This window comes from Crinia signifera, chromosome 6, assembly GCF_055691185.1.
Source record: "Crinia signifera chromosome 6, ASM5569118v1, whole genome shotgun sequence".
Lineage (NCBI taxonomy): Eukaryota > Metazoa > Chordata > Amphibia > Anura > Myobatrachidae > Crinia > Crinia signifera.
The window spans coordinates 129303809-129319952 of NC_139222.1; the positions used below are offsets into that span (position 1 = coordinate 129303809).

General features: G+C 43.0%; 1 protein-coding gene across 5 annotated transcripts in view; it reads right to left on the reverse strand.

Annotated features, from left to right (window-relative positions):
* The window catches only part of FBXO47 (F-box protein 47), a 90290-nt gene that overhangs the window by 61701 nt on the left and 12445 nt on the right, over nucleotides 1-16144 (reverse strand). For 4 of the 5 annotated variants that reach the window (XM_083147154.1, XM_083147156.1, XM_083147151.1 and 1 more), the window contains exon 3: nucleotides 3321-3491. The exons of the other annotated variant lie outside the window; for it this stretch is intronic. In XM_083147154.1, the coding sequence (XP_083003280.1) occupies nucleotides 3321-3491 (171 nt within the window). The remainder of the gene's footprint in view (nucleotides 1-3320; nucleotides 3492-16144) is intronic. 5 annotated transcript variants of the gene reach the window in all.

The window sequence follows — 16144 nt, forward strand, 5'->3', positions numbered from 1 at the left end:
GCAAATTGGGTGGGTGACCATATGCCTCAATGGACTTTGTAAAAAAGAATTAATGTAAATACAAGTAATGTAAGGACAAAAATCACTTTTTTTCTTTCCCATCTGAAGACAATTTTTGTTATCCATATCTTATCAATGTAATGTAGTGAAAGGCATGAATGGTGAATAAGTGGCCTACAGGAACAGAACAGACCAAACTTCCTGTACTGTGAAAAAGATATATGAAGATCTGAAACTGAGAGCCCCTAACTCAGAGACTCTTCTGGTCATAGCAGGTGTCAAAAGATATTGTCTTCCATGATAAGGTTCAAATGAACAAAAATTAAGTGAACCTGCCACAAAGCAACATGAGGGATATAAGTAAGCTGGACTTGTAGTGCAGTTTGGCCCTTTAGCTATGACCAGCACAATATTTGAAACTACTGGACCAATAAACCCAGCGCCAGGCAAGCAAAGGTGTTAAATGCACACCGAACAATTGGATCTGAAGTTTCTTGAGAATTTACCAATAACTACATAGTGTTTCTGTAAATCAACTGATACGCTTAGACAGAAGATTTTATTCCATATATATTTTTTTAAATTAGATTGCATTTTATCATTTCTAATAAACATATATGTGTTTCATCATCAAATTGATTTATTATCCACTGAAGTGCACACCAATGCAATCTTTTGTTTGCCTCTTCACTGAAATAAGATTGACAGCATCAAAACCTGATTAACTTTTTTCTTTATATTCAATATTTTGCAAAATAATAGACAACAATGAACTCACAAAGTTCACTTCTAGCCTATTTATGAGACACTTGTACAAGGTACAAGTAAAGGTACAATACAGACAAGAAATACAATGGTGTTCACCCATCTCAATGGAAAAAGCACAGACATATTGAGTTGCACAATATGGTCAAAACCCCTTCAACTAGAAAAATAAATTAAATTAATTTTAACAAACAAAAAATAGGGAACAAATCAAATGAGTCAACTGGTGTAAAACAAAATTTGAGTCATATCTGTAACAATTTTGCTACAAATAAAGGCATCATTACAATTATATGTCATGATCTTGCGGGTGCGAGTCGCAGCAGCGGACAGAATTTACAGCTCCATGAATTTGCCCAAAAGTGCTCGCTGCCACATAGGGCTCCAAGTAATTTTTAAAAATTCAGCCTGCGAAGTGTGTGAGTTTGATTGCCATTACCAGCAACAGAACAATGCACCCTTGGCACCTTCCTGGATTGACTCCATAGAATGGTGGGGGTGGCAAATAGATGCACAAACATCCCAATATTAATTGCATTATACCATCTATGTAGATATTACACAATTCTACAAATTGTGTATTTTCATCAGATGAGACTGTAACAAGGGATTCAATATAAGCCCCCAATTAATAGAACTCACACATTTAAACTCATTTTAGAAATGTGTAGTCTGAAACTACATACAAAATACATGGGGCCAAATGTAATAGGGTGAGAGTTTCAGAAAGTGAGAGATTTTGGGAGAGTTTTCCCATGTTTTTTAAAGCAGCAATCAATTACATGGCAAAATCAACCTGGTTTTGCAGTGTAATTGATTGCTGCTTTAAAAAAAGGGGAAAACTCTCCCCAAATCTCTCTTTCTGAAACTCTCACCCTATTACATTTGGCCCATGGTGTGTAACAATTCTATCTTGACATCATTAAGAAATGGGGGTGGGAGAAGAAGCCTATTTCACTTTCTTGGCCACTGTCAGGATTAGTTCAACATTAGTAACAGGCCGGAAGGACAGCAAAGAAATTACATTTTCAATGTTTAAGGAAAGCATATGTATTGTATGTTTTCGCAATGTAAGCCTAAAAGCAGTTTTGTAACAATAACATTGTGTTGAAATCCCCATCAAACATGGCACATTCCCAAAAGTTGTTCCATGAAAAGGCATTATCTCTATTACATTTCAAACAATCATTTTTGCGTCACTGATACATTTTGCTGGCCTTGAGATATGTAAGTCCTATTGATACCTTAATCTGCACCTCCTGAAGGTTAGCCTTATAAAAATGATTCAAATAATTTGTATAATTTTTAGTTAGTGTTTGGAACTCCATAGAAGTTTTGGCCAAATTGTATACCTTTTTATATGGTTCGTTATCTGACAGCAGTAAATCCTTGTTGAGTTGTTGTTGTTTTTTTCTGACGAATTGAAGCACAAAAGAAAAATGCCAGAATGTGGCAAACACAGACAAAACACCAAAGAACATAAATGAAAAATAATCCCAAAATTAAATGTCTTTTTTTCAATGTGTAGGATATATAAAGGATTCTCTATTGTCTTCCAGCTAAAGTTGCTGTACATGCAATAAGCAAAAGCAGCTCAGCACTACTCTTCATCACCAGTGTGGAGAGAGAGTTGTGCATGTAAACTGTCTTACAGATATGACAGACAGGTCTGAGAGAAGGAGAAATGCACACAATATAGGCCTGCAGATGCTTTATGTGTTTGGACATGCATGCAGATTTGTGCTGTATACAGACTAGGGATGGCCATTGTTGCCATCGATGGTTGCCATAGATGGCAATAGTGCAGGTAACCATAGATAATGTTAAAATATGCTAAGGATGACCATCAATATTTTTACCTATTGATGGTCATCAATTTGTTTGACTGATTGGCCTGTGGGCCAATAAAATAATGGGGGCGGGGCTACGCGGGGGTTAAGTTGTCCCAGAACTTTGAAAAAAAAAAAAAAAAACACAAGCAAAACATTGGTTTTTCTGTGCCATTGATGGAGGGTTCTCCCCAATCGATGGCAAAAGTATTCAACATCGGCCATAAACCATCAATGGCCATCCCTTATACAGACTCAACTTCAGCTATGCAACCACACAACCTCCATTTATCTGGGGATAAAAGTGTTCACCCTCATCATCGGCATGCATCTACACCTCTCTTATCCTTGATGCAAGACATCATTCTTAAGTTAGAGAGATTTGTGCACACAGTCATCAACACGCGTACAGAACACTTATCCTATTAAGCTGTCTTTGAGACACTGCAAAATGCTGGCAGAAGAAGATAACTGAAAACGAACAAAAATCATATAAAAGAAACTAATAAGTAACACTGTCCTACACAGTACATAAAACAGACACAAGGCATTCAGAAAAATAATTACAAGGGGGTATAAGCGGCAAGGAGTCAGGACTTCCGTCAGAATTTCTGAAGTGCCCAAGTTCATGAATCCACCATACAAATAAATGCAATAAACAATTTGAATATATGATACTGTAATACCAAAAAATCTGTGCACCCAAGTTTGATGTTTACTCTTTACCTAAAGCTCTGTAGTGTTGAAGAATGGGAGCATCTTTCCTCAACTCCATTAAACCAGCACAGTGGAAGTCCTGACGCAACAGACGACGACTTCCTGCTGGTGAAGAGATGTAACCACTAAGATATCCACTGATGGCTTTGGAAACCATGCTCATTATGCTGATATCTTTAACTGAAATAAACATAAAATAAATGCAATTAAATGTGCAAGAAACATATCAAGGCCCTTAGTCTAGTTTGATCGCTCCCCTGCACGCTTGCATAGGGAAGATATGTTTAGCGACTGCGCATGCACATAAACATTTCTGCGCATGTGCAGCCGCGTTGTGCGTATGGCCACAGCTAATTGATTATTCGCCAGCTGTTCGCACACAGCAGTGCGGGTGGGGGGCATGCCCATGGGAACACCCATGAAAATGCTGGGCATTCCCATCGAAATTCGCCAGTGACGCAGGTGCAGGGGGGGGGGGGTAGTTGGCAGCAGATGTCAATGATTTGGCCCACATCCTAAACATCCATTTTCATGTGTGCAGGGAAATCGGCGTGCGAGGAGGTGCAGGCGTTCGCTAAAACTTGCTTTTTAGCGAATTCTATCCTCCGCTATTGGGTCTGAAGGCCGATTCAGACCCAATGCAAAAATTTCTTAATTTAAGTAGAATTTACAAACCACGTTAGGAGGTGTCCAATTATCAGTAACAATTTACTGAAGATAATGGATTCACTGGGGGTTATCTAATAAACCCCTGATGCCAGCAATTATTGGGGATTATGCTTCATGTGCATAATCCACAAAAACATTTTAGTTATCTGGCATTAACACGTGGGTCTGGATACTCTTCCCAGATCCCATATGTTATAGGCCAAAAATGGGCCATTTTTCAGCCAAAAAATTAACGTATGTAATTGTATACCCCTGTTAGGCTAAGTGGATGGTTCTATTCTTATGAAAAAATAAATAGGGAGATCTATAATAAAGAGCCCACAGTACAGATGGACAGCCTCTCATTCAGCTCAAGGAATTGGCAGGTTCTCTGGGCTGGCACACGCTGGCGGAAATGCACTCCATCTGACGGGGACCTGCGAGCGTTTCACACACGTCCCAGTCAAATGGCAGCGGGGAGCGAAATCCCTGCCCAGGAAGTGCAGGTAGCTATGGGGAGGATGGGGGAGCAGCGGGGAGGCAGCGGAGGGCATCGGCGGGCTCCGTCAGAACGGGGAGTGCGAGTGTCTTCTCCGCCCCCTTCTGATGGAAAGTGAACAGCTGCACTTGGCGATAAAATTGCCAGGAGCAGCTCTAATGAGAGCTGCTCCACCTGTACATGCATTTTTTTACTCAGTTGTGAAAATGATCAAAAATGGACTTGTATGTGACAATAACTTAGGAACCATCAATTTCAGTTTAAAAAAAAAAAACACCTTATTATAAGGATGTACAGCAGCATTGCCATTGATGGGAGCAGATGAATACAGGTATACAGTAAGATGGAGGAGTGGATTGATGATCAGTGGCTGTACAGGCTGCTGTACCAGACTAAAGCCATTTTGGAAGGCTAAAGCACAATAAAACAAACTATGGTCTAAGAAGGGTTGCCACAATGGTCATGCACATGTTACACAGCTGACCAATAGGAGTTTACTGGTACTTGCCTGTACCAGTAAACTTATTGGTCTGCTGTGTAACATGTGCACAGTTTATTTATTCAAACTTCCATCTTCTAAAATCATCAATCGGGTGTTTTACTAGTCTAATATGGAATGCACTGTGGGGGAAGCGCCCATCAACCTTCTGGCTGCAATTCAGCCCTCGCTGCCTGTAAAGATATCATGATGTGAGAACTGGTAAAGCGGGAGGTGTACACAGCCTTTTAAATCTTCCTGAGCCTAAGCAGACAAGGATACCCTTGGCTGATGACCAAGAAGATGATGAAAGCTCCTATGAGGGAGGTGGGCAGACAGGTTGATGAACATACATTTATAAAACACCATTAAAAGTAAATGTATTATATGACTTTTCACTTCCTATATGTATATGTTAAGATTTATCTTATTCATTCTTAAATTATACTAGAGAGGTTTACCTATAATTATGCCTCTTGGGATGTATATGCTACTTTTTTTCATTGGGTTTTGTTATTTGTTTTTGTTAAATGATCAAAATTCAATTAAAAAACTTGAGTTAAAAAAAATGTTATTTATTAAAAGCAATAGCCTTTTGCTAATTATTGTTTCTAGGAATAAATCTGATTCACAACCTACTGCTGAGAACACAATTTAAATGCATAAAATTGCATTACACAGTAGCAAGGAGGGGTCAGGCCCGGGATCCGACCCAGGTTATTTTGGCGATTTAAAGGGGTATAAGACTTGATAAGCAGGTTAAATTAAATAATATCCCCTGGAATCTAATATTTTTCTAATGTGGGTGACAGTCTGAGCATTAGCATTGAAAAGTTGCCCCATCCCCTCCACTGTTTTGATCCTTCTATGTACCCCCCATATTGAAGTTCACATTAAAAGAAGAAATAAACACTATGCAAACCTTTGCAGTGCATAGTGGAACAGACCGCTCATCACTTAGAAACGCTCATCAATTAATAAAAAATAAATCTGTAGTATTGTAATGTATTTGTACCAAGCAATGTTCAATAGGTGCTATATTTGTCAACTGCATAAATGGTTATGATGCATATGCTTCAATAAAAATATGATTCATTTATAAAAACACATTTGTATAGATTTGTTTTTATAAATTTATAAGAGGGTGTCACTTGAATGGTGTCATGCGGTATGCAAATAACAGTTAGAGCGAGTGGCAGTTGGTCACACTGGAGCTGAGTTAGGCTGGGGCCACATATAGCAGCCAAGCGGGCCCCATTCAGAGGTGTGTGGCCGCACTGTGTGAACATATACATTGCAATGAATGTGTTCTTCCTGAAATCCATCCTTGTGGGCGGCCACATAGGAGCCTTGTGGTGCAGCAGGACCTGCTGTGCCGCTATGAGTGGCTCTAGCCTTAACTGACCCGGGGCAGCACCTAGGCAGAGAGTGCAGGCATCGCTAATAAAGATGCCAACATAGGGGCTAAATGGATAGCAGCATAAATGTTATATGAAAACAATGCTAGATAATATATAGAAAGACAAATATGTAGCAGTGGTGAAATGGAGGCAGGTTACGATGTATCACTTCAATAGGCTAATTATGTGACTGGCTAATATCATAAACAGACTGTTTGTTATACTCAGCTTGGATACGTCACTGTTTTTATATAAATTTGTCAGTTGTACTCCTTTCACGATAGCACAAAATCCTGTGTTTGTACATGAACACACATCCATCTGGGATTTTTGTGTGTGAAAACAAACAACCCCCTAGTCCTGGGTACAAAACCCTAATCCGAACCAGAATTTGCCAGGTGACTGCAAATTTCTGCATCAGAATCAACTTTTTTGTCCATGTATACTTGCATACACTAGGAATTTGACTTGGATAGACTCAGGGGGCACATACCTGCTGAGCTGCACAGCACCTAGGCAGCCATCAGCGGCACAACTGGTCGTTGCAGCAGCCAGGTAGGAAACAATATAAGCAGGGACAGTACAGTTATCACACAGGGAACATGTACCTGCCGAGCTGCACAGCGCCTAGGCAGCCATCAGCGGCACCACTGGTCACCGCAAAAGCCAGGCAGGCAACAATACAGCAGAGACAGTACAGTTATCACACAAGGAAAACATACTTGCCGAGCTGTGTTGTTTAAAAATCTTGATTCCCTGATCCTGACTGAAAACATCTGTGATTTTTACAATTAAGTATTTTTGCAATTCCCCCATGGATGGCCAACCGTCGTTGGACATTAATTGGTGGTCCCACTTGGGAAACTGGGGCTCAGATTTATGGGGGCCTTATGAGACAGAATATAGCAGGGTTCAACCAAGTCCAGTCCCCAGAAAACCCTAACAATGCATGTTCTCCATAGCTCCATGCTAGGCCACAGGTGTGTGACAGACATTTCTGACAGAAAGAAAAAATTAAATGAAAAAGTAAAATTGACTACATAACTCACTGACATCAGTCCTCACTAAAGATGATTGTTTTATTCTGTATCTGTTTCATCCTTCATCATCTCACATAGGGCCTTAATCTAGTTCACTCTTTCTGACAAAATTCTTCTTAGATGGACAAAACCATGGAGGTTATTCTGGTTGGTGCGTAAATTTCCGAATTCTTTCGGAGCGGACCTCACGCCACGCTGTGCGGACATTGTAAGAAGAAACTCCCACAGGTCCTCCTCATTTGGACGGACTTTCACTTTAAGAAGAGGGCGTGTTTACGGACTACATCCAAACCTTGCGTGTGCGGTGGACACACACATATTCTGCACGGTCTTACAGCGTCAGAACGGACGGGAAGCTGCCCGTACGCACCGATGCGGTGTATTTCCACAAAACATACTACTATCATCGGAACTCATACATCACACACATGACACACTTATGCAATTAGGCTACCTCATTAAAAAGGGATTGTTTTTATTGGTCATCAATTGCAGTGTAAATGTGTGTAAAAAATGCAGCCGTGCTTTCAGCATTTATTTGTGTGTTTAGTAATGGTCCATTTAGGCTGCAATGGTTCCAATTGAAGCAATGAAAAGAGTGTAATTAATGAGTAATGAGTAGAGGAGTGGATTGTATTGTGTTCAGCTGACTGTGATTCAGGGGCAGCCATACTAATTGGGCGATCCGAATGCCTAGCGCATGACCGAGTGGTGTCCGCAAAATTAAACTTGCTTATGAAGACCGCATATTTCCTGCCTGTTGGTTCGTTTGCAGTCGGTGTTCTGTCCGAATGCACGCCTACCAGAATTAGTGCACTCCCTTGTGTACGCCCATGTTTACGGCCAGTTTAGCCCACTTTGAAACTACGCCCCTGTGTACTTCCGAATGACGCCCATATTACCCGAGTGAATGCGGTGCACATTTCTGTGCCATCCGAAAGAATTCGGAAATTTACGCATCGACCAGAATAAGGCCCCATGTGCACTGCTGGGGGCAGATGTAAAATGTGCAGAGAGAATTCAATTTGGGTGAGTTATTTTGTTTTTGTGCAGGGTAAATACTGGCTGCTTTATTTTTACACTGCAATATAGATCTCACTTTGAAGTAAAACCCCACCCAAATCTAATTCTCTCTGCACAAGTTACATCTGCCCCACCTGCAGTGCACATAGTTTTACAATCTAAGAAGGATTTTGTCAGAAAGAGTGAACTAGAATAAGGCCTGTCACGACCACCATGGCTGCTATCCAGTTCCCCTGTGTTGTGCCTAGCCCTAAGATTTATGCCGGGTAAGACCGGCAGTCAGTACAATGATGTCCAACCCTATGCATCATTGTTCACTCCTGGCTGTCTGTAGCATTCCCTACAGTTCTTGCGCCTCTGGTGAAGTCATCCTCTATTCCTGCTGATCGTCTCACTGCTATACCTGTGTACCACGGAACCTGTGGTACACAGGTATAAACGGACTGGATAAGGTTAGCCCTAAATGGACTGGGTAAGGTTAACCCCCCAAAGGGGTATTATCTTTCTCCTCACTCCTGACGGTTATTCTCCACGGTTACTCCTGGTTCTACAGCCACCATCCTATTCAGCAAGGTCACTCAGACTTCATCATCATTCCCTCATCCAATTCTCCAATCCTTTACCCAATCATCCAATTATTCTTCCAATCATCCAAATATCCTTCCAATCATCCAATCTTCATCCAACCATCCAATTATTCTTCCAATCATCCAATCTTCATCCAATCATCCAATTACAATCATCCAATCTTCATTCAATCATTCAAGTCATCATCCAATTCTTCAACCATTCATCAATACTTCTTTCAATTACCAAGCATCTTCAACTTCTTCAATAAAGTATTGCATATCATTGACCTTTACCATTCCAGAAACTACAGTATTATTCTTGTGCCATTATTACAACCTGTACCGCAGTATCTTCATTAAATAAGGTTATATTTTATCTCATTGCTTTACTCTCTTCTGTGGTTAATGCAACAACCTTATATTAAAGCACCCAGCCTCCGCTACACTCCAGCTGGTGCTTCACGAAATGTGACAAGGCCCATAGAACTATTTCTTTCTTGAAATACTTTCTTGTCCCCTGTTGGGATTCTCACCATCAGGATGCTGACGTCAGTATTCTCACCGCCAGCATCCCCACTTCTGGCCATCTGTATGTATGCCATTATATCAAGTGAGGTACAGTATAACAAAAACACGATCTTTATACTGCCTGCTATGTGCTTGCAAAACTGTTTCAGATGGCTGAGACAATCAGAAAAACAAAGTGGCAGTATGCTACTGCTATGTGTTGAGTAGGTGGCTATAACAGAGCCATCTTTTCAGTTGGGCTCAATGGGCAGTTGCCCAAGGGCCTGAGGATTTCAAGGGTCCATGACCAACACTACTCCTTGGCAGGTGAGTTACCTGCCAGGGAGCACCCATGGTTGCAGCTGAGCGGCGGGGCCAGGGGTGTCAGTGCGAGCGATGTAGAACCTGGGGTGTGGGGGGAGGTCGTCGCTCCGTGGTGTCTTCTCGTGCATGGGGGGAGCTCTCCGGTCTCTCTCCCTCTCCCCCACTTCTGCCCACCTGCCGCGGGAGGAGCTGTGCGGGCTCAGCAGCGCTGTGTGCGGGAGCTGGGCGGCCCGGGTACACTGCTGCTGTGCGAGCACCCGGCCGTGTACACAGTGGGGATCCGGCAGACCCCGTACCCGGCGGCGGAGGAGGCCAGGCTCCATGCCCTGGGGACGGCGGGCCAGGCACCGGAGACCGGAATCTGAGTGCAGAAAGGAAGATCTGAACCATCGGTGAGGACATGGGGGGGGGGGAGTTTGTTGTATCGTATGTACTGCAGCTATGGGAACTACAGTACAAGTCCCGGCATCATACACTGGGTGGGTCCCCAGTGAATTGTTTTGCCCGGGGCCTCATCTGCTGTTGAGATGGCCCTGGGCTATAACTGTGGCGAGGGGATGAAAAAATAATTAAACTTGATAGATAATTTTACAGGTTTTCATTGGAATATCAAGGTAACACTGATCAATGCATTTATATGCATTTATCACTATCCTTTAACGACCTATTATGCACTTCACTAAAATAATCTGCAGAAATTACCTTAAAAATCTAAGCGTTAGCAATAAAGTTATAAGGGCTAAATTTACTAAAATTTTAGTTCTATTGAAGATGGGATGTTGCCAATAGAAACCTATTAGATTCTACTTATTATTTAGCACCTTCTAGAACAGCGGTGGCCAACCCGTCTCAACCTGTCTCATGTGCGGCTCGGCAGCTATCCTCCCTTCATATGATGGTCGGCGGCTCCCTCCCTTTGATGTGCGGCTCTGCGGCATCGTCCTCTCATGTGTGACGACAGGCCGCGGCCACCGTGAGCCAGCGCATGTGCCGTCACACTAGGAGCAGTGTGCCTGGTGCCCCATTTTATCACTGCCCAGTCGGCACATATATATGCCGCTTTGATCCGCCCTGCTCCTGCTCTGGCTGGCATTAATCCACCCCAGCCTCCTGCCATCCCTTCTGGGCAAAGTGTATGTAAGTAATATAATGCATATAATTATATAAGGGGTCTTCACTGCTTACCTGGGTTTTTTTTGCTTAAGGTCAGGATTCTGGTCACTCTCACAATAGTATATATATATATATATATATATATATAATGTAGTAGATGAAGCGGCACTCGTAGCTCTTTAAAAAATGACACGGAGACAGCAGTATGTTCTCAACGTTTCAATCAGTCACGATTTTCGTCAGGAGAAATATCATTTCTCCTGACGAAAATCGTGACTGATTGAAATGTTGAGAACATACTGCTGTCTCCGTGTCATTTTTTAAAGAGCTACGAGTGCCGCTTCATCTACTACATTGTTTATTCCTGCGGGAGCTGGCGGGCACCGGGCCATATTGCACATTTAGGGAGTGCCGACTCACTCTGCAAGTATATATATATATATAAACTCACCAAGGGCTGGCACTCCGCATATAAATAACGATTGTCCCGGTGCCTTCACAAATATTCATACACGTCTCCCAGATGTGCGGCACTCAGTTAACAAAATAAAACACACTGCATCACAGTTGTCAGCAGTGTATGAATATTTGTGAAGGCACCGGGACAATCTTTATTTATATATATATATATATATATAGCAACAGGGTACGTTTTTTTTTTTTTTTAAAACAATGAATTTTTATTTGAATTTTTTCTTTTACAGAGAAAAAAAAAAGAACAAAAACAATTATACATTTTAGCAGGTAGTTCCATTATTTCTAATGGTAGCACCAAATGAGGTTAATATAGGAACCTCTGAAATAAGGAATACAAATGGGTAATTTTTAACATACAATAAAATACATTAAAATACAATTAGGTACAGTTAGCAGAGTCCAGGGGTGGGGGAGGAGTTGAAGGAGTACCAGGGGGACCATATCTTGTGAAAGGTAGTTATGGAGTCATTTTGTAAACACGTGATGTATTCCATTGAGGCTTAGACGGCATCTCAGCTCTCTTCCAGTGTCTGGCAATCAGGGTTTTTGCGGCATTACAAATGTGGACAATAAGCTTGTCCTGGGGTTTACTGACATTTGGGGACGGGGCGTTCAGTAATGCAACTGTGGCTGAAGGTGAGAGGGGCGTGTCGAGTAAGCGAGATATCAGTGACCATACTGTCATCCAGAAGGTCTTAATTATTGGGCATTCCCACCAGATGTGAGAGAACGTGCCCACTTGGCCACAATTTCTCCAGCATAGATCAGATGTTGAGGGAAACATGGCGTGCAGCCGAGTTGGGACCAGGTACCAGCAGGTATAAACCTTATAGCATGTTTCCTTGATAGCAACGCTAATGGAGGCCTTGGCGGTCCTAGATCGGATAATAGGCCAGTCTTCTTCAGCTATGGAGTTTGGGAAGTCCTTTTCCCATGCTATTTCGTGTTGGTTCTCGGTTTGTAGGGACAGAGGCCAGAACATTGTTATACAAGAAAGAAATGTTGCCCCCTCTGCCTACTGAGTGCGAACATAGACGTTCGATTGGTGTCAGTGTGCGTATTCTGCTAGATGGGTATTGGGAAGTAACAAAACTTAGGATCTGTAATCCTTGGAAGTGTGTCATAGCGGGGGTCGAGCTTGACAACCGTAATTGGGCAAGGGCAGAGTTGGGCGATTCATCTTTGACATGTTTGAATCTAGTGATGTGCAGATCACGCCAGGGTTTGGCCAGTATTTTGTCACAACCCGTAGGGAAAAGGGGATGGTCCCATATAGGGGACATAGGTGAGGGGTGTGGGGCTAGTTTCATCTGAGAACGGAGTTTGTCCCACAGTGTCAGCGTAAATCGGATGGTTGGGGTCTCATAGGCCGAGGCTGGTCTCATCGACCTCGGGAGCCAGACTATCTCATCAACCCGGCCTACCTGGAGCAGGGCGTTTTCAAGGTCGACCCATTTTCTGCATCCGGGTTCTGAGTGCCATAAAATGATCTGGTTTATTTGAGCCGCGTGATAATACAATCGGAGATTTGGGAGGCCAAGGCCTCCATCTGATGCCGTTCTGGCTAGTGTGGTTCTGCGGATACGGGGTTTACCATTTGCCCAAATAAAACGGTTGCATAGTGTTTGGAGGGAATTTAAGGCCGTGTATGGTACAGCTAATGGCAAGGTCTGAAAAAGGTAAAGTAATCTTGGGAGGACATTCATTTTAATCACATTGATCCTTCCTATCCATGAGATATAAAGTGGCTGCCAGCGTGCAATGTCTGTGGTCAAAGTGCGGATCATGGGGGCGTAGTTAGCTTGGTATAGAAGGGAGTAGGATTTAGTGATATATATGCCTAAATATTTAATCGCCTGGGGGCGCCATGTAAAGGGAAAGGAGGCTTTCAGTGTGGAGAGAAGTTGGGGGGGGATACATATGGCCATAGCTTCAGATTTTGTGCTGTTATTTTTATATCCCGAAAGGGAACCGTATGCGATGAGTTCTGACTGCAAGTTAGGTAGGGATATCAGGGGATTAGTCAGGGTGAGGACGATATCGTCAGCAAAAAGTGACAGTTTATATTGATGTCCCCCTACCTCAATTCCCCGTATATCAGGGTTCATTCTAATTCTAGCAGCCAAAGGCTCTATACATAAGGCGAAGAGGAGGGGGGACAGGGGGCAGCCTTGTCTTGTCCCATTCCCAAGGTTAAACGTCGGGGATTGGAGGCTATTGGTCATGACGGTAGATGTCGGGCATAAATATAGGGATTTGATTGCTTGTAAAAAATTTCCGGTTATGCCTGCAGAGGCTAAAGTAGTGAACATAAAAGGCCATAATATGCGGTCAAATGCCTTTTCGGCATCTAAGGCTAGTACAATTGAAGGGGTCTTATGTGTGTTGGAATGGTGGATCAGGTTAATGGTGCGTCTAGTGTTGTCGGAAGCTTGACGGTGAGGAATAAAACCTACTTGATCCGGGTGTATTAGTGAGGGTAGAAGCCCACTCAGTCGGGTGGCTAGAATCTTTGCAAACAATTTGAGGTCAGTATTAATCAAGGAGATGGGGCGATAGCTGGCGCAGAGAGAAGGATCTTTACCTGGTTTGGGAATTACAATTATTTTGGATGTGGCGGAGTCAGGATGAAATGGGGCACCATGTAGGATTGAATTAAATAGCTTGACAAGCTGGGGGAAAGATGCCGAGCGAATGTTTTATAATAAGCCATTGTGAAGCCGTCAGGGCCAGGGGCCTTTGACGACTTCTGTGATTTGAGGGCCGCGGCAAGTTCCTCCTCAGTGATGTCCCTCCCTAGTGACTGAGCAGTGGGTTCAGAGATCTTAGGGAGGTCACAGGAGTCTAGATATTTTTGAATGTCCTGGGTGTGAGAGGAGACATCAGGCGGGGCATCCAGGTTATATAAAGCTCTATAGTATTTAGCGAATACCTCGTTAATTTTTTTAGGGTTATACAAAGTGGTGCCTGACGAGTCCTTAATTGAAGCGATGGTCTGGGATGCCTGTTTGGACCGTAACCGACGAGCTAGGAGAGATTGGGCCTTGTTACTCTTGTCATAGAATTTTTGGTTCGCCCATCTGCGGCTCCTCTCCACCCTTTCAGCTAATATAATTTGCAATTCGGCACGTTTAAGGGAGAGTCTGGACAGTGTGTGTCTAGATAGTGTTCTCTTATGTTCTCTGTCTAGTGCTGCAATTTCAGTATTCAATGAAGTAATCAGCATTTCCTGGGATTTTTTTCGACGGGAGGCAAATTGGATCATGTGTCCCCTAATCACAGATTTGTGTGCTTCCCACGTTGTGGGAAATGGCATATCATCGGTGGAATTGAAACTGAAATATTCTTGAAGGTGGCCAATGATTGTCTCGCGAAATTGGGGGAGCTTCAAGAGCATTTCGTTTAACCTCCAGGAGGGTCTACCCGAGGTGGCCTCCAAGAGTCCAAAGGATGCTTCTAGAATGGAATGGTCTGACCAATAGTTGGGGGAAATCGTTGAATGAGTTGCTACTTGGGAAAGGGAGGCGCAGCCTAGAAACATATCAATGCGTGAGTAGGAGGCATGGGGGTTGGAATAAAAAGTATAATCCCTGGTAGTAGGGTTAAGGGATCTCCATACATCAAAAAGGCCAGCCTCGGCCATGTGTTTTTGAAGGGCTGCCGAGCCGGGAATTGGAGTGGAGTCATTTAGATGACCCGATTTGTCTAGGGATGGGTGTATGACTGTGTTGAAGTCTCCGCCTACCAAAGTTTTACCTGACCGAAATTCAGAAAGGATTCTAAAAAAAGTATTAAAAAACCTTGCGTGTCCTGTGTTGGGGGCATAAATATTGGCCAAGGTGATTGCCTCGTGGCCTAGTTTGCCCTTTAGAATCAAGTATCGTCCCTCAGAGTCAGTTTTACATTCTGAGACTATAAATGGGAAGGATCAGTGGAGCAGTATGGCCACCCCGTTGCGCTTAGAGGCATTGTTCGAGTAAAATACATTTGGATACCTTTTTGTGACTAGGGAGGGGTGTTGGTCAGCCCGTAGGTGGGTCTCTTGCAGGAATATGCAGTCTCCATGGAGACGCTGGAGAGATTGAAACAAATGCGTGCGTTTCTGGGGGGTGTTTAGGCCCTTAGTATTAATAGAGGCATTTAAAAGGCATGGCAGCTGTCAGTGGTGGTGATAGAGGGTGGGGGAATTTGGGACTGGACTCTGCAAACAAACGTGAAAAGACTAACAAAAACAAAACAAATTAACATGTGGATTGGGAAAAGTAGCAGGAGACGCCACTAGGGATGGCGGTCTGCTACTATACCTGAGCTCCAACTGAAATAGGGAGCTCTGTGTTGGGATGCAACAGTCGGGTAGCTAAACCCGAGGTACAGGGTAAATTATACAGTATAAGAGGCAATAATCCCTAAAGGTGGGGGTAGTAAGACCTGGCGGGGGGCCAGCAATCTCCACCCGGAACAAAAAATGTGACATAACATATAGCGAGTGGATAAAAATATAGTTCTAAATTCCTAGCCCTAATATCTGGACCAAGCTGTAATAAATTGGCATTATACTAAAGCCTTACTTAGGGCTAGTGTTAAACAAATTAAAACAAAAGTAACGACTAGACATAGTACTATGAAGTACGGAAAACATTAGTATGAGGATATATACGACCATATGAAGGGTCCTTCAAGGGGGAGAGTCTCGTAGAGCAGGACCAGAGGATTCTCCAGCAGAGTGTAATTTAAGTGTGCGAAGAAGATCCTTTC